The following is a 25643-nucleotide window of genomic DNA, read 5'->3' as shown; positions in this document are numbered from 1 at the left end:
GAATTTAATTTTCGAATCGCCAAGGGTTTACATTTATGAGCAGATGCTATAACGTGGAGCCGTGTTTCTGAATTACAGGTGTTAATGTTCCCTGTTTTGTTAGATGACCAGTCTTTGGCCACTGAGTTTCAAATATTTATTGAAGCGGTAGATAATTCTCATGAACTGACATTGGCTGGACATCAACAATATCCGGTAAATGTTTCTATTTATTTATTTATTATTATTATTATTATTTTTTGAATTGGATATACTGGAACTTTGTGATTGATTCATACACCTTTTTTAAAATTAGATTTTGACCCTGACTTGTAAAATTACTCTATCCCATCAGGGTATTTATGCACTTCTTTTCCTCAAAAGTAGAAGAGCTCGTTCTATTGGTCTCCGCCTAGCTGGTCACATTGGAAAGTTGAGGTATCATTTACTTGTATCTTACATGCATGATTACACTACTATCTTTTAGATCCTGCAGTCCAAAGATGCTATGTTATTTTTGTTTCTAAGTTCCTATACATATTAAGAAGAATGGATCTTTTTAAACATCATACTGGGCTGTTCTTTCCTTAAATGTAATGAAAATGAAAGAAATAAGTCCTTTTACATGAAGGGGCAAGCTAGCTTAGTTGGTAAAGCATATGGGTGATGGTACCATAGATCTGGGTTCAATTCCTTCAATCACCGAGTTACTGGTCTCATTAAAATCTGTCTTTCTGATTACAGGAAGAAGTCCTTGTACATCTTTAAGTGGCAAGGGTGAAACAACAATGAAGTCAAACCCTTGAGCAGTTCATTTTCATCATCTTTGTTATCACCATCTCATGTGCACTAGTTTATCCCAACTATTTGTTTTTTATAGATAGAAAATAAAGTGGTCAACGATCACCATATTTAATGCTTGTTGGATGTATAAGGTAAACTGAATGATGTGCCAAAGCTACTAGGTCAGGAGAAGCGAATTGCTTATTTGAAAAATACAGTTTCCACCATTGGGTTGTTTTGTTTGTTATGTCTGATTCTTTGCTTCAATTGCTTAGTTTGTTTGATCATTCAGCAAATTCTTTTTTAGTAGAATATAGCAACATTTTCCCCATCTTTGTCATATTTCGTAAGGTCACTTTAAGAACTCTATTTACTCTGATAAAATGTTTTACCGACTCATTTTTATGTTGGTCTATTGATGATGTAGGAGAGCGGCAGACTTGGAACCCTTGCAGCCATTGATTAAGAAATGTATGGGTTATTTGGAGACAGAAGTTTTGTCATCAACCTTGGAGAGTTCAAGGCCAAGAGTGCAACTTGAGCGGATCACTGTATGGCTTGGAATCAAAGCATTGTAGGAAAACAGTTGTTTGAAAACTGGATCTTCATTTATGAGATATTATTTCTATGCTCTCCATGATTTTTCTGCTAATAGTACTCTTGTGTTTTTTATTCCTTAAAAGGCTTGGGTTCTTAGAGCCTCCAGCATTTGAAGAAGGGATACTGGAACGATATCCCAATTTCCTCAGTATTGTACTCAATCATGTTAGTGATGATTCAATTGAATTCTCTTATGCGGTTAATTGTCTGAGGCTGCTCTTTGAAATACTTGGTGGGTTTTACTTCGCCCTCTACTTAATTATCAACGATGATATTCCGCTCAATCTTTAAGGTTTGTGTTCCCTGGATTTGCTTTTTAGGCTGCAAGCTTTGGTTGAGGACCTCATTGTCACCAAGTGTGATGCGCAACACACTATTGGGTCAGTGTTTTCACACTCGAAATGAGAAAAGCCATAAGGACATTTTTGATCTTTTCCAGCCATTTTTGCAGGCATGTCCATGAATCATTCTGGTCTTATGATGCATAGTTATGTACCATAAATTTTACTTCTTTGTTTTTCTATCCTTTCAAAGGACTTCTTGTCCCTGTCTTCAATAAATTTTACTTATGAAAAGAAAAAAAAGTTATGTACCATAACTTTGTTCTTGGTTTTTGTGGTCGGTCATTTTTCTGAGTCAATACATTCTAGGGTAAATTGCACTTTGACCCCCCTGTAGTTTGGCATAATTCCATGTTGACTCCCTAACATTTTGATAATTACATTTACTTCCCTTATATTTATTGAAGGGGCTCATTTACCCCCCTTCCATCTACTTGCTTTCGACCAAACATCTAAAAAATGATTTTTATTTTTATAAAGATCATTTTACCTCTTTAAAATATTATTTTTCTTGATAATTAAAAATATCCCTCTGAAAAAATGGGTTCATATGTAAGAATGTGAATGCTTAGATGGGGGCATTTTTAATTATTGTTTTAAAAGTAATCAAAAAATAAAATAAAAGTATAAAATAGTGAAATATCATCTGAATTTTAACACTGTTAAAGGAAGGGGAGGTAAGTGCAATATCAAAATGTTAGGGGGTCAACATGAAATTATGTCAATCTACAGGGGGTTAAAGTGTAATTTACTACGTTCTAAGCATGAATTTATGAACTTCTGATGTATACTGGACCTTTCTATCCAGTCTCTTGAAGCTTTGCAAGATGGGGAACTTGAAAAGCAGCGCAGGCATTTCCTCTATTTTCTCCTTCATCAAGTAAAAATGAGTAGTAACTTCAGTGTTCTAATGAGGAAAAAGGCTTGCCAGGTTAGCTTAGTTCTTCCTCTTTATTGTCAAGAGATTTCATATTGTACTTAAATACATTTTTAATGTCTCACGATTTCTCTTATTTTTGTTCCTACCACTTTGGCTAATATTTCCTTGCTGTTTATTGCAACATTTTATTTTCAGATAGCTCTTCTCATCATACAACGAGGTTATAAGATGGATCCTCCATGTCCGCCTTTTGAGTGCACTCATATGTGGTATGCAGATTTCAGTCATTCCTCTTTATACCCACAAACCAATACATTTTTTTTTGTAATGTGCCAATAAACAAATGGGGTCTTTGGTACTATCTATGAATCTTAAGGCTTAATTCCCGCCTTTTGTTTATCATAAAATATGATGCACCATGTTATTTTCTAGTTTTTCCTGTTATTTGCAGAAACTTTTCAGAGTCGTAAGGTTACTTGCCTATATTCATCTAGATTGAGTTTTATCTCTTTCCCATTCGATTGTTATTGATAGAACTATTATTTCAATATATTTATCTGAACTAGATTATTCAACAGATACGTAGAATGATACTTTTTTTTTTAATAGATAAAATAAAAATAATTTTAATGTACTGGGATCAGTATAACTATTTTCTCGTATAATTTCTATTTTCATAATGCTCACATATTATTCACATGCATTTAAAGGACTTAGTGAATTTATTTTTTGCACTCCAAATGTGTGAATTTGTACATGGTGCTAGCTGTATATATTACTAATTAGTCTTTCATTTATTGTTGGTCAGGGGTCCATCTTTGATCTGTTGTTTGAAGGATTCATCTCTTCACAGTTCTCTCAGACAACCGGCTTTTGATCTTATTCAATCTGTTATAGTCTCTGATGCTGCAGCTTTAACAATTTTAATGTTGAAGTCCCATACACATCCATATATTGATAATAACATGCCCTCTGATTTCAATGATGATGAAGATGAGCTGCTTCCCTTTTCTTATGATGTTGAAGAGAAAGATACCAGTTGTTGGAACGAATTTCATGTCCAAAGAAGACTTATTTCTCGGGATTGTAGGGGTTGGATGTGCATTCCTATGTTATGGTTTGATGTTTTAGTTGAAGTTGACCCCTCAGTCCTTCCCTTATCATTTTCCAAAGCTGTTTTCTGGGCTTTATCTTGTTTTGCAATGGTCGAGCCTGAAAATAGTATTGAAGTGGGACTTTCAGTTAGAGATTGGCTATCTTCCTATGCTGGAAAAATCTCAGATTCTTTTGGGTGGGAGGTTCCAACTGGTTCTGATGATGGCGGAGATGGGAAGGTGTCCAAAAACTCAGTTAAAGCATCAACAATATGTATCCCTTTGATAAAAGTATTCAAGAGGTTTGCAGAAATTTCAATGTTCTTTTCTAGATAGATCCTTGAAATTGTGTTGGTTTATTCCATTATGTTTTAAAGTTGAATGCTGTAAATTTACTAGCTTCTATTTTATATGCATGTTTTGGGTAAATAAGCTTGGATTGAACCCGCGACCTCATGCTTGTCCCTACTGGGGAGGTCCATTTCAGGTTTACTGCACATTTTGTCATTCAAATGGATAAACGGGAACTCTGGAAGCAGTGGACATGGGAACCAAGGATGGCCGAGTGCTTGATTCTTTTGCTTTTGGACCCAAACGATGTAAGGATTTTAAGTTTCAAACAAATTTACTGAATCTATTTGGCGTTCCTTAAGAATGCATCAAAACCTTGTCATTTTACTTGTATGGGCCACACCAGAGCAGCATCTCTCTCTCTTTCTCCTGCCATGTGTCAGTCAAAACCTTTTTACTTGGTGCAGAATGTAAGGCAAGTTGATAGGCTTATCCTGGAACATGTTTCAAAGACACGGGGTCTTGCTTGTGGACTGCAATTCCTTTGCTCGAGTGGATGTTCTCTCTCTGCCATTTATTTGGGCTTGAGACATGCACTGAAATTGGTAGCTTTTAATTCACTATCTCAGGCTTGATAAATTGTTTGTTTTTGAAAATCAAGTTAGTGTTAAATTAATTTTATTCTGTACCTTATTAGCATATAAAAAAACTGAAATTGACGCAATCACTGCTACATTTTGATGTTACTGTGTTTGCACCTCCCCAGGTCCAACTGGATTTTGTTTTATCAAATTTTCACAATTTGCACCATTTCTTGTTCGTTGTACGCAAACTTCTGAAAGAAGCAGTTGTATCTCCTCCAAAGACACCAAGCAGTCCAGTTGACTCAAATATCTCAAGATTATTATCCCAAGGAGGATTTCTGCGGCAGTCGGCCATCACTACTTCGCCAGTCAATATTCTTAGTTCATCAAATATAGTAGACGGAAAATCATGGGAGAGATTCAGTCACTTACTCTCTGAAAGTTTATGGCCTGCTTTGAGAAAATGCTTGGTAGAAGGGAAGGAATTTATTGATAATAAAAGCTCCCAGGTATTGTCTCGTGGACAAACCTTTCTTATTAGTACTCTTGTTGTCAATGTAAATGTTAGGTGCTTACTATTTGTTTGAAAGTGTAGAACACCCCGATTTAACCATGCTTGTGTTGCCTGTGACCAAGCCATATATTTTCCTTCTATACTAATTGGATGGCTAATCAAGGGATTTAGTTATTATATGACTTTCACATTGAGTAAATACTTCAATGAAACTAACAAATCGTTTTCAATCAACACTACTACCATATTGTATTCTTGGCTCACATCTCATAAAGAAGACCATCAATTGGTGGGCCAATCTTGGTGGGGCAGATCCAAAAATAGAATTGCTCAAGGACTGTTCCCTGCTGATACAGAAGTAAATAATTGTTCTCCTGAAAGAAAAATATTAGGTTAATGAGTAGATCAAAAGGTGGGAAGTGCGCAGGTGGTTATATTTTTGGGTTGTGCCCCATTCAAAAGGTCACCCACTGATTTAGAGGTCCACATCAGCGAGCGATTGCGCCATGTATCTGTTTTGGGTGGGTGGATGGTTATTCAGGACACTTTTTATCCTTTTCTGTTTGAGTAAGATATATATATATATATATATTAATCTTTGCTTGGTTGTTATAAAAATAACTGGACTCTTCTTCTATTTTCTTTTTCTCAGATGACTTCTGTTCGTATCCTTGAGATCCTCCCTGTCGTTTTTGAAACACTCAGCTCATCATTTCATAAGTTGTCGAGGACCAAAGTCTCGATAAGTGATGTTTTTGACTTAGAATGGCTTCATGATTTAATGGATTGGGGAAAATCTTCACTTGCAGTTATAACCAGATACTGGAAGCAATCTTTGCTTACTTTGCTAGATTTACTTGAAGGATTATGCCATGATAATTCTGCCAGGATTATTAGAACTATTAAAACACTTATTTCCTGCGGTGAGTTTTTCTTTTATATTTTTATTTTTGAGTTCAATCATCAGTTTCTTTTTGGTGCAGTTTTATCATTTTATTTGTACTTCCCTTTTTAGCAACTTTAGCTGATGCATAGTGCCTTTTTTCGTTTAAGATGGTGTTGCAATTGATGAATTAAAGGAGCACGCCTCATGCCTTTTTGTTTCATTATCAAATGAAGCTGCTTGTACTGTTGCGAAATCTGTCTTGAAGCCGGAGCGTTCCATTTTTGAAGGCTCGTCTTTAGAGAGAAAGCATTCAACTTCAGATGCAGAGCCTTCACCCTTTGAGGATATAGAGGTGCTGGTTCTGGACCCAGTGGATCTGGCTAAAGACAGGGATGGGCTTGAAGTAATTGATCTTTCAGATGATGAGGTGGAAGAAAAGATTTCCCGGGACGTGACTGTTTTATCCCATAGTGAATCAAGTCACAGTATGTTGAATGGCAAGACCATGGTTCCAATTGCTGATGAAAGTATCATACAAGAGGTTCATGGGAGGAAGCCTGTTTCTGTCATTAGCACGTCAAAGAACTTACCAGAGGCTGTTCAGGTCACAGATGTTCCTAAGCATGCTATGCTCCCTTCTCAGAAGCAGGACTCTGATGTATCCAGGGGCAAACTAACTTCTTTGTCTCTTGCCCAATCGAAAGGTCCAGATGACACAAGAAGAGGAATGAATAAAACATGTACTGTGAATGCTTCTAACGAGATTGTTTCTTCCAAAGGGTTAGATCAGGCATGTTTTCTTGGGACTTCTAGTGCTCTTGTGGGTTCGGAAACAAGGGATACCGTTCTAAAAGAAGTAATACGTGATAACGAAGATGATCCATGGGAGCGTGCAGTTAAAGCCGCCAGACGTTCACAATCATTATTAACAAAGCCAGGGCCTTCCATTCCTAGACGACAAGTAATTCAACTCCAAATGCCTGTAGAAAGCAAATATGGTTATCTTCGTAGGCTGGATGCTGGAGTTAAAAGATTGAAGCCTGCAAGGTTGGATGAATGGTATAGACCTATTTTAGAAATAGATTACTTTTCAACTGTTGGGTTATCATCTGAAAATAAAGACGAGAATGCAACTGTGGCAAAATTAAAGGAGGTGCCTGTATGTTTCCAGTCACCGGACCATTATGTGGACATTTTTCGGCCTTTGGTTTTGGAAGAGTTAAAAGCTCAGTTACGTAGCTCCTTCATGGAGACATCTTCAACAGAAGATATGTGTTGTGGCAATCTATCTGTGCTGTCAGTTGAAAGGGTTGATGATTTTCATCTTATTCGTTGTGTGCCTAGTGACAGTGAATCTGCTGCATCTAGAGGTTGTTCAGAAAATGATCTTGTTTTGTTAACCAAGCAACCCTTGCAAAATTCTTCCCATGATGTTCACATTGTTGGAAAGGTAAGAACTTTTAGTTCCTTCAAGGAGTATAAATATATGCTATATTTTGCTAATGTGCTTTTTAATTTTTTTTTTGGGGTTCAATAAATGCATGTGCAACTTGTGGGACCTTCAAATTATGATTTAAGAACTTGTTTGGCGAGTTTTCTCGGTCCCAAAGGCATCCTAGTGAGATCTTCTGGACCACATCCCGGTGGCTCAGTTGTGATCCGAATGATCTTGGCCGATTTTTTGAAAACTTGCCAAGTCGACCGGTTTTGGTCATTTTCCATACACATAATTAAGTATTTGAATGTTTTATATAAAATGAAAATTTGTGATCGAGTATCTATTAATCTAATTTATAATGTAAAATATGTGTTTTTAAAACTCACTTTAAACCGGTTTGAAAGGGCTTATCTCTCCAAGACTAGATGGCTTGGATGAGTCAACTTGATCTTCTTGGCTGCTGAGATGGGATGAGAAGCGGGATTTGAAAACTATGCTTCAATTTGATGAAACTCCTTTGGGCCATAGCCCCCAATTCATTTACTACCTACCAAATTATCCCAAGTATCTAAATGGTTATGTGTGAAGATGTATGTAGTAGCAGTTGATTTATTTGGTTGCCAATTGAATTGCCTTTTCTCTGCAGGAAGGTCTTCTTGACCTCCTTCATGTATGCCTTCCATTTTTTTCCCTACTATAAAATATTACACTTATCGTATTGCCCTTTTCACCTATAAGCAGGTCTTTTCAACCTCCTTCATGAAACCCCCCTTCCCTTTATTTAATGAAAATATTACTCTTATTGTCTGGGTACTTGTTTATTTCTTGAGGATGATTCAAGATCGCATAGCAGATTGGATGTTTAGGGACACTTGAACTATATGATTTTCAGTCATGTTCCATCCAAGGATTGGATTACCAATTTGATAGTCTGGGTTGGTGGTATATGCACCTGTTGGAAAGCTAATAGCTGGTTAAATAATTTACTAAATAGTATAAGACTCTCTGCAGGATTATTCTCAATTCCTTCATCACATTGTTTAAGAGTTGGGTGCTGTGCCTTGCTTATGAAATGTTCCTGCTATTTCAGGTGGAGAGGCGTGACAAAGACAATAAAAGAAGGTCAAATATCCTCGTCATCAGGTTCTATCTCCAAAATGGTTCTTCACGATTAAATAAAGCTAAAAGGATCCTCACTGAACGAAGTAAATGGTATGTAAGTCGCATAATGAGCATTACACCTCAAATCCGAGAATTCCAGGCGCTGTCATCGTTAAAGGATATTCCTATACTTCCAATTATCTTGAAACCTACTGATTGTTCTCGTGGTTATAATGAATCTAGAAAAGTTGAATTGGGTAAGCTATCACAACCCTTGCAACAAGTGCTTAAGTCATCGTTTAACGACAGTCAGCTCCAGGCTATTGGCATTGCTATTGGAACTCATGATTCAAGGAGAGAATATGAATTATCTCTTATCCAGGGTCCTCCAGGTTTATGATACCTCACCGATCTTAAGTTCTTGCATGGTCTACTTGGGTAAAATTTTTGGTGTCAAAATATATTTATCGTTTTCAATTGCTTTCATTTGTAGGTACCGGGAAGACTCGAACAATTCTCGCTATTGTCAGTGGTCTGCTTGCTTTATCTGCTTTACCCTCTCCGCAGAAACAATTAAGCAGCAGTTCGAGACCAGCCAATAGTTCATGCACCAATCCAAGAGCACGGATCAGCCAGTCTGTTGCAATTGCAAGGGCTTGGCAAGATGCAGCCATTGCTAGACAATTAAATGATGAAGGAGAAAAGAATGCAAAATCAACGGATAACTTGAGGAGAGGAAGGGTGCTAATTTGTGCTCAATCAAATGCCGCAGTGGATGAGCTGGTATCAAGGTTATCAAAGGAGGGCTTGTATGACAGTGATGGGGAGATGTTCAAACCTTATTTGGTAAGGGTTGGAAATCCGAGAACTGTTCATCCATGTTCACTACCGTTCTTCATTGATACATTGGTTGATCAACGGTTAGCAGAAGCGAAGTCGAATGTAAGTGACGCAAAGAATGATATGAGTGGGGAGTCTTTAATGGCACTCCGTTCTAATCTGGAAAAAATTGTGGATCGTATTAGGTTCTATGAAACTAAGCGTGCTAACATAAGGGACGGAAATTTGGATCCAAGAAGCTCGTCGGAAGATGTGGCTCCTAAAGACGGTGATGTGCAAGTAACATCGGATGCAGCAGTAGGAGCAAAGCTAAAACAACTGTATGAGCAGAAGAAAGAGATTTGTATAAATCTTGCGACAGCTCAGTCTCGGGAAAAGAAGGATTCTGAAGAAAGAAGGGCACTCAAAAATAAATTACGGAAGTCTATATTAGGGGAAGCCGAATTAGTGGTGACTACTCTGAGTGGTTGTGGTGGAGATTTATATGGGGTTTGCTCTGAATCATCAAATTGTAAATTTGGAAATTCCTCTGAAAATACTTTGTTTGATGCAGTTGTTATTGATGAGGCTGCTCAGGTATTCTGTTTCTCTCCTTTCTGATGCTTTGGTCTCTAGCTGTTAATTTTATTTCCACTGTTAGGTATGGTTTCTAATGCCTTCAGTATTTTTCTTTTTTATAGGCTCTTGAACCAGCTACTCTGATTCCTCTTCAGCTTCTGAAATCAAATGCAACCAAATGTATCATGGTGAGAGTAATGACTTTATTCATCTGTGATATCTGCTTTAATACTTTCCAAAAAAGGAAAGAGAGATTCTATTGCCACAGAACTTTTGCTAATGCTACCCCAATTGATATGTAAATCACCAAAGAATTAGCACATACTTGAGCGGCGTTAGCAAAAGTTGGTGTGACAATAGCATCTTCCAAAGAAAAAGAAAAAAAAAAGGAAAAAAGAGAGGATATAACTGATATGAGGATCAATTCTAGAGCTTTACTTGGAATTTCTCTTCTTGAAGGTTGGCGACCCGAAGCAACTTCCTGCAACAGTTATGTCTCATGTTGCTAGTAAATTTCTTTATGAATGTAGCATGTTTGAGCGGTTACAGAGGGCTGGTCACCCTGTTGTGATGCTTACTGAACAGGTAAAGTATTATGGTCGCTCAAAGCTTTAGAGATATGTGCTATTCTATGATTGATTTTGTTGTTGTTGTTGTTATGCTCTTCTTCTTTCAATGGCCCTCTCAATGAACCTTAAATTGATAGATGTGCTGGCTACAATGGTCAACATGAGAGGTATTGATAGCATTATTGCTGGCATCTTGGAATGTCACTACCAATTAGACTTGATTCTGGCCTTCACTTGCATTCCGAAGACATCTGATATTGTGTTATTTCAGAAGTTGGTTAACCAGTTTTTTTGGGTGGCATGATATGGTGACATTGTTTTTTGCTTTTTTGACATATTTATTTTAACCAGTAAAGGCATTGATTTTATTAAAGAAAGATAAGGTGGTTGATAGAGCGATCTACAATCAGAACAGAAAACAGAAACTAACAATGCAAGACATCACTATGATCTATTCGCCCTTTTGTGATTTGATGGGGAATTTGGAAAGAAAGAAATTCTTGATTGTTGATGAAAATTAATAATCTTTGCAGGAAATCATAATCACCATTGTGGGCTTTTGTCTTTTATTGGGCAATTTTTTTTTTCTCCTGGTTTTAGAGTTTTTGTTTTTTGTTTTTGAAGATTTCCTTTTTCGGAGGGAATCAATTTATGTTAACATGGTGTCCGTTAGTTTCATGCTTTTACTAATTGCTTATTGGATACTTAGGAGTTCTAATATTAAAAGGAAGCTAAGAAAGTAGCAAACAAGCCCTGAGTAAGTGACAGAAAGATGTCTACAAACTCATAAGATTAGAAGGAAAAGTAGAGACCTTGATCATATCAGTAGCTGGGATCCGTCTTGTTGAATGGTGAAGATGCTAAGGTAACATGGAGTGAGTGACTGTTTCTTGAAAATTTTAAATGAAGACTTCTAAGATCAACCTAGGCAACTTAGTAAATTCTACAAGATATTTCAATTTCAATACATTAAAGTTGGAATTTTAAACACTGAAAGATTGATGTCACTAGTGAGGAGTGCTCGATTCCAGGTTGAAGGTAGAAGGAGGTCAAAGGGTACTGAAAAGGAAATTCGAAATAGTGTGAAAAGAATCAAGGCATGCTTTAGTGGAATGCATGGTCCTAGATAGATCATAGATGGAATGAGGAATTTGCTTTCCATAGTCGGCTCCAAATAGTTGGGATAAGGCTCCAATGATGGTCCTGGAAGACCAACAATGGATGCGAAGAGCTTAAAACCTTGTTTGGATATTCTCAACAATGGAGGAGATCCTGAACTTTTGGCAGTTTTTGGGATATTGTGATGCATGATTCAATTATAAAGATTGTCTCCTTGTGAACTTTCCACTTCTGATATCAAGCATTCTAGATTGCTACTTAAAAATGATGTATTTTTGACAATTGTTATTTACTTTTTTGCAGTATAGGATGCACCCAGAGATATGCCAATTTCCTTCCTTGCATTTTTATGATAGGAAATTACTGAATGGCTACCAGATGGCCAGTAAATCGGCACCATTTCATGAAAATGGGTACCTTGGGCCCTACATATTCTTCAATGTGATCGACAGTCAAGAATGTCAGAGGAAGAATTCTGGTGCAATGTCTCTCTATAATGAGCATGAGGCTGATGCTACAGTTGAAGTGCTAAGGTTTTTCAAGAAGAGGTATGCCCTTGACCTTTATTTTAATTTTAATTTTAATTTAGGAATAACTCATCCATCCGGCAATTCAAAATACTGTGTAATTTTTGAAAGGTACCCGTCGGAGTTTGTTGGTGGACGTATAGGCATTATCTCTCCATACAAGGGTCAAGTTTCACTTCTGCGTTCACGGTTTTCTAGTTCATTTGGACCTAGTGCTACTGCTGATGTAGAATTTAACACTGTCGATGGTTTTCAAGGTCGTGAAGTAGATATTCTGATACTTTCTACCGTGAGAGCTTCAGACCCAAGTTCTACAATGCCTGGGAGCAACTCAAGCATTATTGGCTTTGTTGCTGATATAAGACGAATGAATGTTGCTTTGACAAGGGCAAAACTCTCCTTGTGGATTCTTGGTAATGCAAATACATTGCAAACAAATCAAAACTGGGCTGCTCTAGTCACGAATGCTAAAGAAAGGAATTTGATTGTATCAATGGCTATGCCATATGAGTCTGTATTTAAAAAGCCTTTCTCAGCTTCCAGAAAAATGCCCAGCTTTTCTGGTCCTGATTCTCATTCCAAATATTTAAAGCTTGGTGAAAAGGTCAAAGACACTACTACTCGATGTGTCGACCCAACCAGGGGCAGTGCTAAGGAATCAAATGAAAAGAAAACAACAAATTTAAACAACATTTCCGAAAGGTGCCATAAAAGAAGACCTGAAGCTGATAAAAAGCATAATATGACAGCAGACGGGGATCTTCCATGTGAAGTAGTACTCTCACTAGACAACAGACCATTGAAGGATGTAAAACCTTCAAAGAGAGCAAGCCATGAAACAGAGAGCCGAGGTAAAGGCAAAGAGACTGACAGAAAACATGTTGACTCTGCTAGTACTTTGCATGCTGGGAAGGGGAAAGCCACATGTGAGAAATCAGGAATTGGGACTAAGTCGGCTTATGTACAACAAGAAACAAATGTTTGTAATAGAACTTTGAACCTGGAACTGTTGACGGATGCAATGGAAATTTCTGAGGATGATATGAATCAAAAGAAGTTGGAGATTTCACTCCCAAATGCAGAAGACAGCCATCAAGAGAGGGAGGAGAATGATGGGAGTAGATTACCAAACGTAGAGGACAGATCCAAAGATTTGGTTGCAAATAGGAAGCGGCAACGTGAGGCTGTTGATACCCTTCTTTCTTCAGCTCTCATATCTTCAAAGAAGCCTGAAACTACATCAAAGTCTAGAGATGGTAAAAGGGCTATTTCCCCCACAAATACCGCTAGTGATGCCACTACACCAGCCAACCCAAGGAAAGGCAAGCTTCTTTCCATGGTCTAATAATATATGAATTCCTTTTTTTTTTTTTTTTGGTAGATCTATTTTTTTTAACCTATAGAGTACCGTTCAAGGGCCAAACATTGTGCCAAATGGGATAGAAGTTTCAGAATGGGCTGACTTTTTGTGAGGATGATCTCCTCACCTTAGAGATCATCCTCACAAAAAAATTAGCCCATTCCAAAACTTCGAACCCATATTTTGCCAAATGTGCCCTTGAACGGTCCCCATATATATCTTCACAAACTGGAACTTGTGCTTTTCTACACTTATGTTTCTATTTTCATTAGTTCTGACAAATCTGTAAATCAAGTTTATGTGCTTGTTTGATGTTTCAAGCTAGAGTATTTTTCTTGTGTAGGTGACTTCTTTTATGGTTATAGTGTATGAATTAGTCTTGCATTAAAATTTCAATCTTCTTATATATTTAGAGGTAGAATATTTGATGTATTTAGAAGGCTTTAAGGGTTATAGTAGATGGTGTTTGCATGTCTATACTACAAATTCGTGGATGGTGTGCCCTATGAGGTGCCAAGTGGAAGACATCACACAAAAACATGTTGCACCAAGTTGTCATTCATTGTCACACAGACACCAAGATGCCATCACAATAGAAAAGCTACCAGATTATCAGCCTAGTTTGTTATGCCACTACTAATCTTAATTCGCCAGAGTGAATGCCGTTTCACCGTGTGTGGTGGTCATGTTGTGTGTGTGTGTGTGGAGGGGGGGGGGGGGGGAGGGTATTGAGGGTCAAAGGTATGGAGTTAGCAGGAAGGAGCAAACCCTCATTAGTGCCTTCTCGCAGAATGCCTTTGTTGCAAGTGGTGCATCATTAAGCATGTTGAAAAATCATTTTGCACAAATATCTAGGTCTGGCTGTCAGATATCTGAGCAAATCTTGACATCCACTACATTTCTATTTTGAGAGGGATATTCTCATATTGAAGGTCCTTGGAAATGGAGTAACATGATTCATTTAGCCGACCCAAGTCTTTATAAGGCTCTGTTGTTTTTATTTTAGAGGGACATTCTCATCTTTTTACACATGCATGTCCTGAATCTCCATCAGAATTTTGCTAGAAGGGCACCTTGTCTTTTTTCGTCATATATTTCTTAACTAAAAAGGACCGGGCATGGTGAAAGGGGACCAAACAGTAGACGTGCACACCCACACATAGACACCTATCAGACGAATGCCCATCTTTATCTCTCCCTTTTTTGGCCCTTTTGTGCATAGCCCAAGTGCTTTCAGCCCGTCCACCTTACCCTCCTTCCCTTTCTAGTGCTTCTGCTCTCATTATTTCTTTTTTTTCTGAAATAATGTCTGAATTACCATCGACTTGATTTAGGTAGAAAATCAAGGTCATCTTTCCCAAGCTATCTTTGACCGAAACTTTTCACATCTCAGTTGACATGCAGGTCAACAAAGACCTTATCCTCTGCATCTCATCTGCTTACAATATTAAACGAATTCGCCAAGTTGGTTCATTTTCCAAAAATGCCATTGTGCTATCAAATTATGACAATTATTTAAGATGGCTTTATAATTATACAGGGCACAGCTATAATCATCCCTTAAATTTCCTAAATTTACAATCTTTCCGTGCTTTATTGAGCCCAACCAAATCTATCCATTTGTTCCACCTTGCACCCCTTCCTCGAAAGGTGATTTTGTTCCTTTGGATTTTTCTAAATGCCATAATTATCAATCCACAATGTTTTGAGATAAAATAGTTATGTTTGTAAGTTCTCGCTCATATTCATGGTATTAAATTTCGACATATTTCCATGATATAATACCGTAATATTTTCATTTCCACGTGGTCCGACACAAAATTTAGCCAACAACTTATTTATATATTTCGGTGGAAACTAGCCACTATTCATTTCGTGAAATATTTTGATGAATAGTGAATTTCGATAGAAATAATCAAATGTTATGTATAAAAATGTGGAAATATTTCGATGAATAGTAAATTTGAACTGAAATATCCATAAAAGTATTCACATTCAATCATTCATATTCTAATTAGTTAGATATATTAGTAACTTATTCATACATATTTAAAAGATAAAACTATATGATAATGCGAATATATATATATATAGGGTCAGGTTCGGCAGTCAACATTGGGGAGCCAACACACTGTCCTATATAGCTTAAAAGTTTTGGATTGGGCTGATTTTTTGTCAGGATGATCTCTATGATGAGAAGATCATCCTCACTAAAAATCAGCCCAATCTGAAACTTCTAACCCCATCAAAATGGTTTAGAAATTGTGGACCGTCGATTTTTTACCAAAAATTTGTAAACCACTTTTGATGAACCTAGAAGTTTCACATTGGGCTGATTTTTTTGTTGTTGTGAGGAGTGTAGATAATCCTCACAAAAAATCAGCTCAATCTGAAACTTTTAAGCCATATAGGACAAACGCGTTGGCTCAGTGGTGGCTGCCGAACGCCACCCATATATAATATTTTATAGATTATAATAGTATGGTAATTTAGTACATATAGTTTGTTCATTTAAGAAAGCGGAGTATATTAAATTATTTATAATTATGTGATATTATTCTCATTTTCAAGAAGCATACAGGTTTTTTAAGTTACGAACTTTTAGATATTCATGCCAACATGTAATGAAACGTTACTAATCTTCATTTCCATAGTTCATACGGTTGTCTAGTATAGTTTGATGACTTATGAGTGTGTGTTCATATATGCTTTTTTATTTCGACACATATTTTTGATCAGTCATTTCAACACTTTCAATGAAAACTTCCTCAACATTTGTATCATTTCATAATATTTCCATGATTAACCCCAAGGGGTTGGCCTTGTAGCAAGCGGAGCTTTGATAAGCTCCTCAGCAAGAGTAGGTTAAGTGTTCGAAACCCCATGAAACAATGAATTCCTTGGGGCAACCCTCTAGGGTTCGATTGACCCTCGAGTCAACCACTAGCACGTAGGACTTTCCATGGGGGAGGTGCATTTGACAATGGGATTAGTCTCACCCGAAGGGTGGGGATACCCACAATAAGCAATAATAATAATAATAATAATAATAATATTTCCATGATTTCCTTAAATTGTATTAACTTCCACATTGGACAATATTTTCATTTCCATGATGACCAATGTATACATAATTTAATACCTTGCTCATATTTAATTATTTAATATAAAATGTTATTTTTTTCTATCAAATGAAAACCCATACAATATATTAATTGAACAAACCAGGCCGGTTCATTTTCCAAAAAAGCCCTTGTAATATCACATCTTGAAAATACAATTATTTATCGCATTTTTGTAAGTTATGTTGGGCACCTTTATAACCACCCTTAAGTAGACCAAATTTACAATTTTTTCAAGTTACCTTATTCCTTAAAAGGTAGGAGTGTTATTGTCAAGTTATTTTATTCCCACCTACCATATATTGTTAACCTATCCAATCGATAAGTTGGTTAGCGGTAGTACCTATAAAAAGCTTTCACTTAGATCTTTATGATTGTGCCCATATTAAATATTTTTGTTTTAAATATAGATTTGTTATGAGGATTCTTATCGTACTCTTAGAAACTTAATTTTTTAAAACCATCATTGATGTATACGAAGGTAGTATATTTGTTCTACTAGCTACACATTTTCCATTTTAATAAATTTTCTCGTTACATTTATTTATTTATTTATTTATAATGATTTAGAAAATCTCTATTAGCAACAAAAAATTAAGCAGTGCTACATGCACATTTTCCCCCCAACATTTCCCCCAGCTTTTAATGATAAAAACCATAAAATATGGATTGCTTGAGAACATTGTATTTCTGATTTAGATATTTTTTGCATTTTAATTTTCTTCCTGCTGTGACTATCATTGAAATTATATTTCTCGATTTTTTTCCTTGTTCTAGTTTCAGCCCAATGTTGATGGTTCTTGAAAATCAGTTTTTACTCCTGTTGTGTATATTTTAAGTATCCATCTGACGTAATTCTGTCTTACCTCAATTTTGACAGTTCAATCAACTTCTGGAACCAATCAAGTGCAAAAAAGAACGGCAGTATCAGCTCATCAAGGGTCGCATGGGCCCCAAAATACAAGAGTCAGGTCTTCAAGTACCAGGGACTTGGATACAGAATGGAAGGCTTTTAAGGATCTGATCAAAGATTAGTTAGGAATGTGGGCCTCCCCCTTTCCTTGACTGTAAAATAATTGTTTCAATTTCTGGTCCGTCTAAGTTAATTCGCAGCAACTCACTCCAACTCAACGATTTGTACATGAGTCTTTGTCATTCTATTTTAGTGTTGTACATATCATTTTGTCCATCAAAACAGATATATTTTAGGTCTTGTACAGTAATTTCTTTACTTGCCTAGTGTCTAGTTTGTTTTGTAGGCATTTGGCCAAAAAAATTTGGTTCAGTTTCCCTGCTTAATCTTTCGAAACAATAATCTGATCTCCTTGAGTCCATCTCGATATGTGAGAAAATTTAATTACTTAATGTATTTTGGCTTTGTATCAAGGCATTCTCTTTTTTCTGCTACTGGTTTATTTGTGGACTGTAACTGATATAGAATTTGAGCATTTTACTGTGCAGCTCTCTCACAGTCATTTTCCTTGTGATTCGATCGATATTTTTCTGTGCTGAACCAGCCATGCGGTGAGGAAAGTTTTCTCAGGTACTAAGCTCATCTAAGAATTGTGGAAAGTATATCTATCGCTTTATAATACACCATGGTATTGTTAGAATTTCTAGTTACAGGTACTTCCAATCTCTCCTTTTTCATGTACAACTTGTGTCTCCCACATTAGGATCAGCTTGCCCTTGTCGCTCCATCTTCCGGAGAAATCCAAACCATATATCCTTGCAGACATAGTGACAAAAGTCTGCAATTTTTTATTTTTTACTTTTTAAAATCGCGCGATTAAATCACGATTTTTTCAAAAAATCATGAAGTTTTTGAAAAAACTTTGATTTTTAAAAAATCTCGATTAATTTTGTGATTTAATTGATGAGTTTTTGAAAAAATCACAGATTATTTTTGTTTTTAGTATTTCTTAAGTACCTTTTTTTTCATTTAATATATAAATATATAAATATATAAATATATAAATATATATATATATATATATATATATATATATATATATATATATATATATATATTGTTTTTACTTTTTAATTTATATTAATGTTTTACCTACTTTTTTCGAAGCTTTATCCTACCAAATTATTTCCGAACCCCGACTTTGTCATTATGCTTGCAGGGGCCTTTGCAATGTAGTTGTGGTTTGCATTCGAAGCCCAGTTTTGAACCCCACATTTACATTATGCCCTGCAAACCATTTTCAACATTTGAATGAATGGGAAAATTGTTTGAAAATAATTTTATTTTATTGTTTTTTTCATTTTCTTTTTGATGAATGATCAATTCATATATAGAGAGTTGAACAGATACATCTTCAGAATATCTACATAGATTTGAATGGTGAAAGAGGATTTTTATATTGTGGACTCAAAATATATGGAGTAAATTGTTGATGAGGATGACTCACTCTTGCTTTACTTGGCTCTTTTACCATTTTTAATTTTTGTTTACTTTCACCCTATATGATAAATTCTAAATTCTTATTTATTAAGTTTCCCCTATGTTGCAAAGGTGCTAGCTTGCTAAGTTATGATAAGGCACCTAGGGCTGTCCATTCATCTGATTAGATCCGAAACCTGATCCAATAACTTCGGGTATGGATCAAGGATCTAATTTGATAATATCGGATCGGTTTTGGATCAACCATGTCTTAATCTGATAGGGATTATATCCGATAATACATTTGAAAATTTATAAATGATGTATATTTTTCTTGTGTATATACTATATTTTACATGTTCTTTTTTATTTTATTTTATTATATCATATGAATTGGATTGGCTTAGGACGGATCTGAAAATATCGATTTTTTTGAATCTGATTTGGAACATCCCGATATATTGGATTGGGTTTGGAGCTTAAAATAACTGATCCTATTGGGTCCAGGTCTAATAAATTTCTTATCAGTTCGGTACCAATTTATCCATACCCAATCCATTGACAGTTCTTCTGGATCGGGTATGGATAAATTGAGAACTTCTATTGCAACACCAACTTTTGCTAATGCCACCCCAAGATGTGTTCTAATTCTTTTCTGTGATTTACATGTGAATTGGGATGGCGTTAGCAAATGTTGGTGTGGCAATACAAGTTTTGTGACACTGAAAACAACAAAGCATATTAATATAAGAGATGTGCCTTCGGTCTTAATTTCCTCCTAATTACTTTTCTATGGCTTTCAATCAGATTAATTTAACTTGGCTAGTTTATCTTCAAATGATAGGTTATTTTTATACTTTTTGATAGATCAGCAATTATATTGTAATTGATTAATCATCATTTGATGTTTTTATTAATTTATTATTTTAGGTAAATTCAACAATCGTAATAGCAAATATATTATTTTATAATCCATTTAAAATACATTTAATTCCTGATTGATAATCTTTGCCAATGAGAACAGATGATAATTCTTAAATATTGTCATACATAAAATGAGAAAATGGGTGGCAAAAGTACTTGAAAATATTTATTATTTGAAAGCTAAGATGGCTTATATATATCCTAAGAAGAGAAAATCGACCTCAGAATAATTTTTTTTATATTCTTTTTGGCTCATTACTGAAAATTTCATGTTATTCTCAATTAATTCATAGATCAATAATTACATTTTTATTTTTATTTTTTAATCTTGATCATGAAAGCAAAGCAATAATTGATTTCTCTATGGGTGAGTGAGGTTTCCCCTTTCATTAGTTAAATTTACATTTTTTTTTTCCAAACTAAGTCATGGACCAATAATTGAATGTAATAATGGATTTGTTTATTAAAGGGTGAGAATTTCCTCTTTCATTTGTGAAATTTTCATTTTTTTCCAGATTAAGTCATGGATCAATTATTCAGAAATTTTAAATCTTGACCATAAACTATTAATTGATTTCTTTATTAATGAGTGAGGATTTCCTCTTTCTTTTGTGAATTTTGTGTTTTTATTTTTCTAGATTAAGTCATGGACCATGAAACCAATAATTGATTTCTGATCATACAAAATGTCTTATAAACAGAGGAAAAATTTTCTTCTCCACTTTGAAATTCATTGCATAACAACCAACAAGGAATATCTCTCTATCAAATCCGTGATGGGTACATACCAAAGATACTCGTTTATGTTAAATTTACAGATCTTAATTGTTTTGAAATCAATTATTTTTTCAAATAAATATAAATATATTCGCCTCCTAATTATGCTTGGATCCTCTCTTTGGGAATCTTTTCTTTTCCTGTCTGTGATCCATGTTCCATTAGGACTCTCTCTCTCTCTCTTGATGTTTCTTTCCTTCTTGAACTCAATTGTGATTTCTTCCTTATTCCGTTAAGATAATAATCTATACCCTAGATTTTCTTCTTAATCTAATCTTGATTCCTATTTATGGATCTCGATCACTACTCTTGAGAATGGGTGATTTGTTCATTTCTATTGAATCCATAGCACTGTTCATGGGCTTCTTCCTTAGGTCTCACTCCAAGACTTGACTTAATGGTTTCCCGTGATCATCTCCTAGGACTCTCTCCAATATGCTCTATCTCATTGGTTCATGCATTTATGGGAAGATGTTACAACTATCCCTGATGTGGAATTATACTCACACAATTATCACGTTGTTGTAGTATGTGGCTTATATTGAGTGGAACACATATCTAGAGAAAGTCACTACAGTAAAATAGGGACAAATACTGTAGCAAAAACATGTAGCGACGGTCAGGGAGGCCGTTGGTAGTCGTCGCTAATAACCCCATCGCTATGTTGTTAGTGCAGGATTTATAGCGACAGCCGATGCTGGCCGTCGCTATAGGGTATCATTTAAAAAAAAATAGTTTACTCTTTAACTACGCTTTTGGCTTTTGGCTGTCGCTGTAAAGGTTTTTGAAGAAATTTTATTTTACACCAGCCCCCTCATGTGTTGTAGAATATTGAAGATACCCCTAATGTTTTGAAATTGATGACCATGACCCCAATCACCAATATGAAAAGACTCAAATGCCCCACTCTACTAGAGTTCATTGTGTTACTATTACCAGATTATAATACAAGATGAGCTACTAATTTTACTTTTACATTACAAAAATTATAACTAATTAGTTGCCTTTGCTGAGGTCTTGATAGGATATGAAGCATCCGTGGCTATACCACATATTCCCTCTTCATCGGCTATGCCGGGCTACATTCTTATGTAACCTTTCTCACCCCATTCTGGTCCCCATGAGTTCTTCACTATCCAATACTTGGTCCCATCTAGAGTTGTTCCATAGCCCACGATCGCCACCCTATGATCTAGTTCTTTGTCACAATCTCTCGTGAATACGCCCTGTGATCATAGTCAAGTCGATTCATGCATATAAATTAAATTCAAGGAATTTTATGTATTTAGAATATAAGAACTGCAAACTAACCTAACATTATATCTATATATATACTAATTGAGGGTTACTACCATTATTTGTTATCACCATCATATGTTGAATACTATGTCAGGATTGGATGAACGAGATGAATACTCACCTCCTGATTGAAGGATGGTAGAATTCATCCTCCATAATTCAAGGGAGTTGGAAGAAACTTTCTCGATGTCCAAAATAAGTCAAATGAGAAACATTTGGTAGTCCTAGTGTTACTATATGTATAATGTTACACAGTAAGTTTCAAGAGTATACCTTGGCATAAAACAGAATATTTAAACCCAAATTCAACTATGGATTATCAAGAATCTAATTTAAAGCTTGTCAGAGATAAAATTAAGTGCAAGATTTACTTAAAGGTATCTAATTTCCACTTTGAAAACCCAAATTCATAAATTTTTTTAATGAGAAATTAAGCTCACAACTAAGAAAAAACAAAGGTTAGCATCTTCAGTTTCATGGAACAGAACAATCACCAAATTACTAAAGAATTCTTATTACTAGGCACAAATGCAGTGTGAGAATAGAAAACATTGCCCCTGCTTCCCAAAGGAACCTCATCTAGCACAGATGGATTTGGCTTAACTAAAGACTTGAATAACATTAGTTTTCCTTCCCCTTGTAGTACCCTCGGCCCCTCTCTTTGCATTGTCAAAAGATCTGTTTGAGCCCAAGTTGGACAAATTAGTAAAGAGGGGGCATTGGATACTTTTGTTGGAATAGAGCACATCAAATCAGTTTATACTAAAGGTTTCAGATCCACAATTTATAGCAATATTTATATGGATGATCCACAATTGTAGCTCCCTGCAAAGTTGTAATTCAAATGCAATGAACAAACATAGATATTGAGATAGGATTGCAAATTCACAAAGATATGGGCACATTAAAGATCAATATAAAGTAATGTTAAAAGCTTGCAATGTAACTGGACAAGTCAGTTTCAGAAAATAATAATAATAATAATAATAATTTTTTTTTTTTTGATAACGAAGGGTATCCGGGCCAGCTTGCGCGCATCCTGACTAGTCCCTAAGCCCCGCACCCAGGCTATGGCTGGTGCCTGCTTGGTAATAAGCTTGCAAGGGAAATTTTGGTATATAGTAACAATTTGAACAATTAAAAACATTTAATATCAATTTTATAGGTATATGTATGCTCCATCAATTCAGTAGACATCCACCTTTCCCACCAAAGTAATTCAATTTCTCCCCAATACACATCAATTTCATTGTTTCATAATCAAGAGTTTAGATTGGAAACTTACATTGAGCAAGACAGCAATTTCAAGGGCATGAGCCTCTTTGAATGTTACATAAGCAGTGTAAGCATATTCTCCAGATCTGTTTATAACAAAAGGAATTCACCCGTCATGAAAAAATACAATTACACACACAACGCATTTTTTTTATGGGTAAGCTAGACTTGAACCCATGACCTCAAAGTTTTTTTGCAATGCGTCAAACCAACTGAGCTATGGGTCTAAGCCCACAGACACAACATACATTGGAAATGGTATAAAAGAAAGTGTTTGGTAGTGTTCAAATTTGTATTGCTCCTTTACAACAACCCATTTTGATAGTGAAAATTTAATGGAGGAACCATAAATTTACAAGGCTAAACCAGTTGCAACTATTTTAGGAAAAGAGGGAAAGAATGAATAACTCGAGACCCTCCATAGAAAATGGTTTGCAAGATTCAGCACTTTGGGTCCCAACATCTGCATACTTTGAACTATCCAAACATAAGCAAGCAAAAAAAAGTTTACGTCTGACACAGGTAAGGTCAAACACTGCCATATTGGAGGAACCGTGATGTTGGAATTTTTGATCCCCTTTAATATAACGGATCATGAGCTACCTACTGGGGAGTCTAAGAAAAACAGTAACTAATGAGATGGACTAAGAACTTGGTCATCAGATTCTAATTACAAACCCAACAACCAAACAGAAAATGCTGAGAAAAATGAAATCTTTCATAGTAGAAATAATATCCAATTATTAAAAGAAATGGAAAAAAGAAACAGAAAATTCATGAGACCTAAATACAAATTTAGTGATTTTTATTAAAGATAAAAGTTGATCAATAAATAAAAAAGTTAATACCTGACAATTTCGACATGATCGATAGCACTAGAGAAAGCAAAGAAATCATAAACATCCTTTTCATTAGCATTTGGTGATAGACCAGTAACTTCTACTACATACCCACTTGGGCTCATGGTTTTTATATAATATCGGGCAAACGTCTGAATTGAGTTATTTTAACCTGATAGAGCAGTTAAGAAGAAATAGCAAAACAAATGTTAGAAGGTGGTAGCTGTGTATAATAAGGAATTAAAAGTGGAAAATCATGCTTTTATTAATGAAGGCAGTTTTGCTATTTTTTGGCCATAATTTCATCATTAGAAAACGAAATTCGTAAGATTCATTTTCTGAATCTGAATAAAAAGGTTAACAATGGGATATAATGGATTATCATCAAATGAGCCTGAAAATAGTGATTTCCTAGACAATTTTTCATCTTATATTTCCTATAGTAAGTTAACGAGCCTCACAATATAAAAAGATGCACCTGGCAATCACTTCTGAAGTTTTTAAAATCAATATAGAAACAATTATAGGGTGGTCCCTTAGGTTCATTACAGTCAATGGGCTCTATTCCATATGATCACCTCAAAACCTTATCACAACTCTCTTCCATTCGAATCTATCTTAAGTCGTACCCTATGTTAAGTCTTGTGTCTCCATATTTTCTTTCAATCACTTTGATGCACTTTGATCTTCCTCTTGCTTTTAGAATCCCTGACTTGTATGTTCCTTATCACTAGTGTTGTCCTTTATCTTCGTAACATGACCAAGTGTCAAGCCATCTCAATCGACTCTCCCAGGGGTGAAGTTAGTAAGGAGCTGGTGGGGGCAATTGCCCCCACAGAACTTTGAGACACTTCTATATTTTCAACTAATTACAGAACTTTGAGACACTTCTATATTTTCAACTAATCCATATTCATCTTCTTTCACCTTTGGGTCCAACTCTAGGTTTTAAGGAAAGGGTTTTGCCCCCTTAAAAGGCTAATGCCTTATTCCAAGAGATGTTGAAACTTACACCTTAGGCTAATGGATGCTGCAGAGTAGTGTCCAGAAGTATAGATAGATGACAAAAAGTAAATGTATCTAATTGACTTTCAAGGTCATTGACTGGGAGGATGACTATTAGGAAACATGGTGCGGAAAGTATAGGGCTATATGCTCTTGGACTTGGCTCTGTACTTGGCTATGGATCTCTCTTTGCATCTGCATCTGCATCTGTATCTGCATCTGCATCTGCATCTCCCTTTGTAGCTCAACAATCCTCTCCTCATATTGTCAATCACGTTCCATTTGCGTGTTTTGCAACTCAACAATCCTCTCCTCATATTGCCGATCACGTTCCACTTATGTGTTTTGCATCTCATTCAATTGGGACTACATCTCGGCATAAGTACTACTACGAGATGAGTTAGAAGTAGATGTAAAGATCGAACTCGGGGTCGGGCCTAGGCCATATGTATGCACTCTACCATGCCGCTCTGGTCCCATCTCCTCAATAAATATCTTCTCGCTTATGGGTGTAGCATCCGATCCGCCACTATCTTTATGTTTTTT

The 25643-nt window shown here is 35.7% G+C and overlaps 1 protein-coding gene and 1 pseudogene across 2 annotated transcripts in view; one reads left to right on the top strand and one right to left on the bottom strand.

The window, feature by feature from the left end:
- Window positions 1-18001, top strand: part of LOC147393075 (P-loop containing nucleoside triphosphate hydrolases superfamily protein) — a 36970-nt gene extending 18969 nt beyond the window's left edge. Inside the window, exons 3-22 of one of the 2 annotated variants that reach the window (XM_086455353.1) lie at window positions 79-195; window positions 335-417; window positions 1190-1336; window positions 1446-1594; window positions 1683-1813; window positions 2512-2634; window positions 2779-2852; window positions 3392-3979; window positions 4165-4276; window positions 4436-4573; window positions 4735-5061; window positions 5719-5989; window positions 6120-7402; window positions 8481-8883; window positions 8985-9907; window positions 10012-10077; window positions 10349-10474; window positions 11881-12125; window positions 12216-13426; window positions 17467-18001. In XM_086455353.1, the coding sequence (XP_086311479.1) occupies window positions 79-195; window positions 335-417; window positions 1190-1336; window positions 1446-1594; window positions 1683-1813; window positions 2512-2634; window positions 2779-2852; window positions 3392-3979; window positions 4165-4276; window positions 4436-4573; window positions 4735-5061; window positions 5719-5989; window positions 6120-7402; window positions 8481-8883; window positions 8985-9907; window positions 10012-10077; window positions 10349-10474; window positions 11881-12125; window positions 12216-13426; window positions 17467-17621 (6672 nt within the window). In that variant the 3' untranslated portion in view covers window positions 17622-18001. Of the gene's footprint in view, window positions 1-78; window positions 196-334; window positions 418-1189; window positions 1337-1445; window positions 1595-1682; window positions 1814-2511; window positions 2635-2778; window positions 2853-3391; window positions 3980-4164; window positions 4277-4435; window positions 4574-4734; window positions 5062-5718; window positions 5990-6119; window positions 7403-8480; window positions 8884-8984; window positions 9908-10011; window positions 10078-10348; window positions 10475-11880; window positions 12126-12215; window positions 13427-17466 lie in introns of those variants that run through there. The other variant, XM_086455354.1, reaches the window with a different exon arrangement.
- A 3757-nt stretch (window positions 18002-21758) lies between these two features.
- On the bottom strand, window positions 21759-24217 carry LOC147393074 (cysteine endopeptidase RepA pseudogene; annotated as a pseudogene).
- Window positions 24218-25643: the final 1426 nt, after the last annotated feature.

Source organism: Akebia trifoliata, chromosome 10 (genome assembly GCF_017979445.1).
Source record: "Akebia trifoliata isolate Shusen 1 chromosome 10, ASM1797944v1, whole genome shotgun sequence".
Classification (NCBI taxonomy): domain Eukaryota; kingdom Viridiplantae; phylum Streptophyta; class Magnoliopsida; order Ranunculales; family Lardizabalaceae; genus Akebia; species Akebia trifoliata.
Note: the sequence above shows the minus strand (reverse complement) of the source record. Positions and strands in the feature narration are given on the sequence as shown.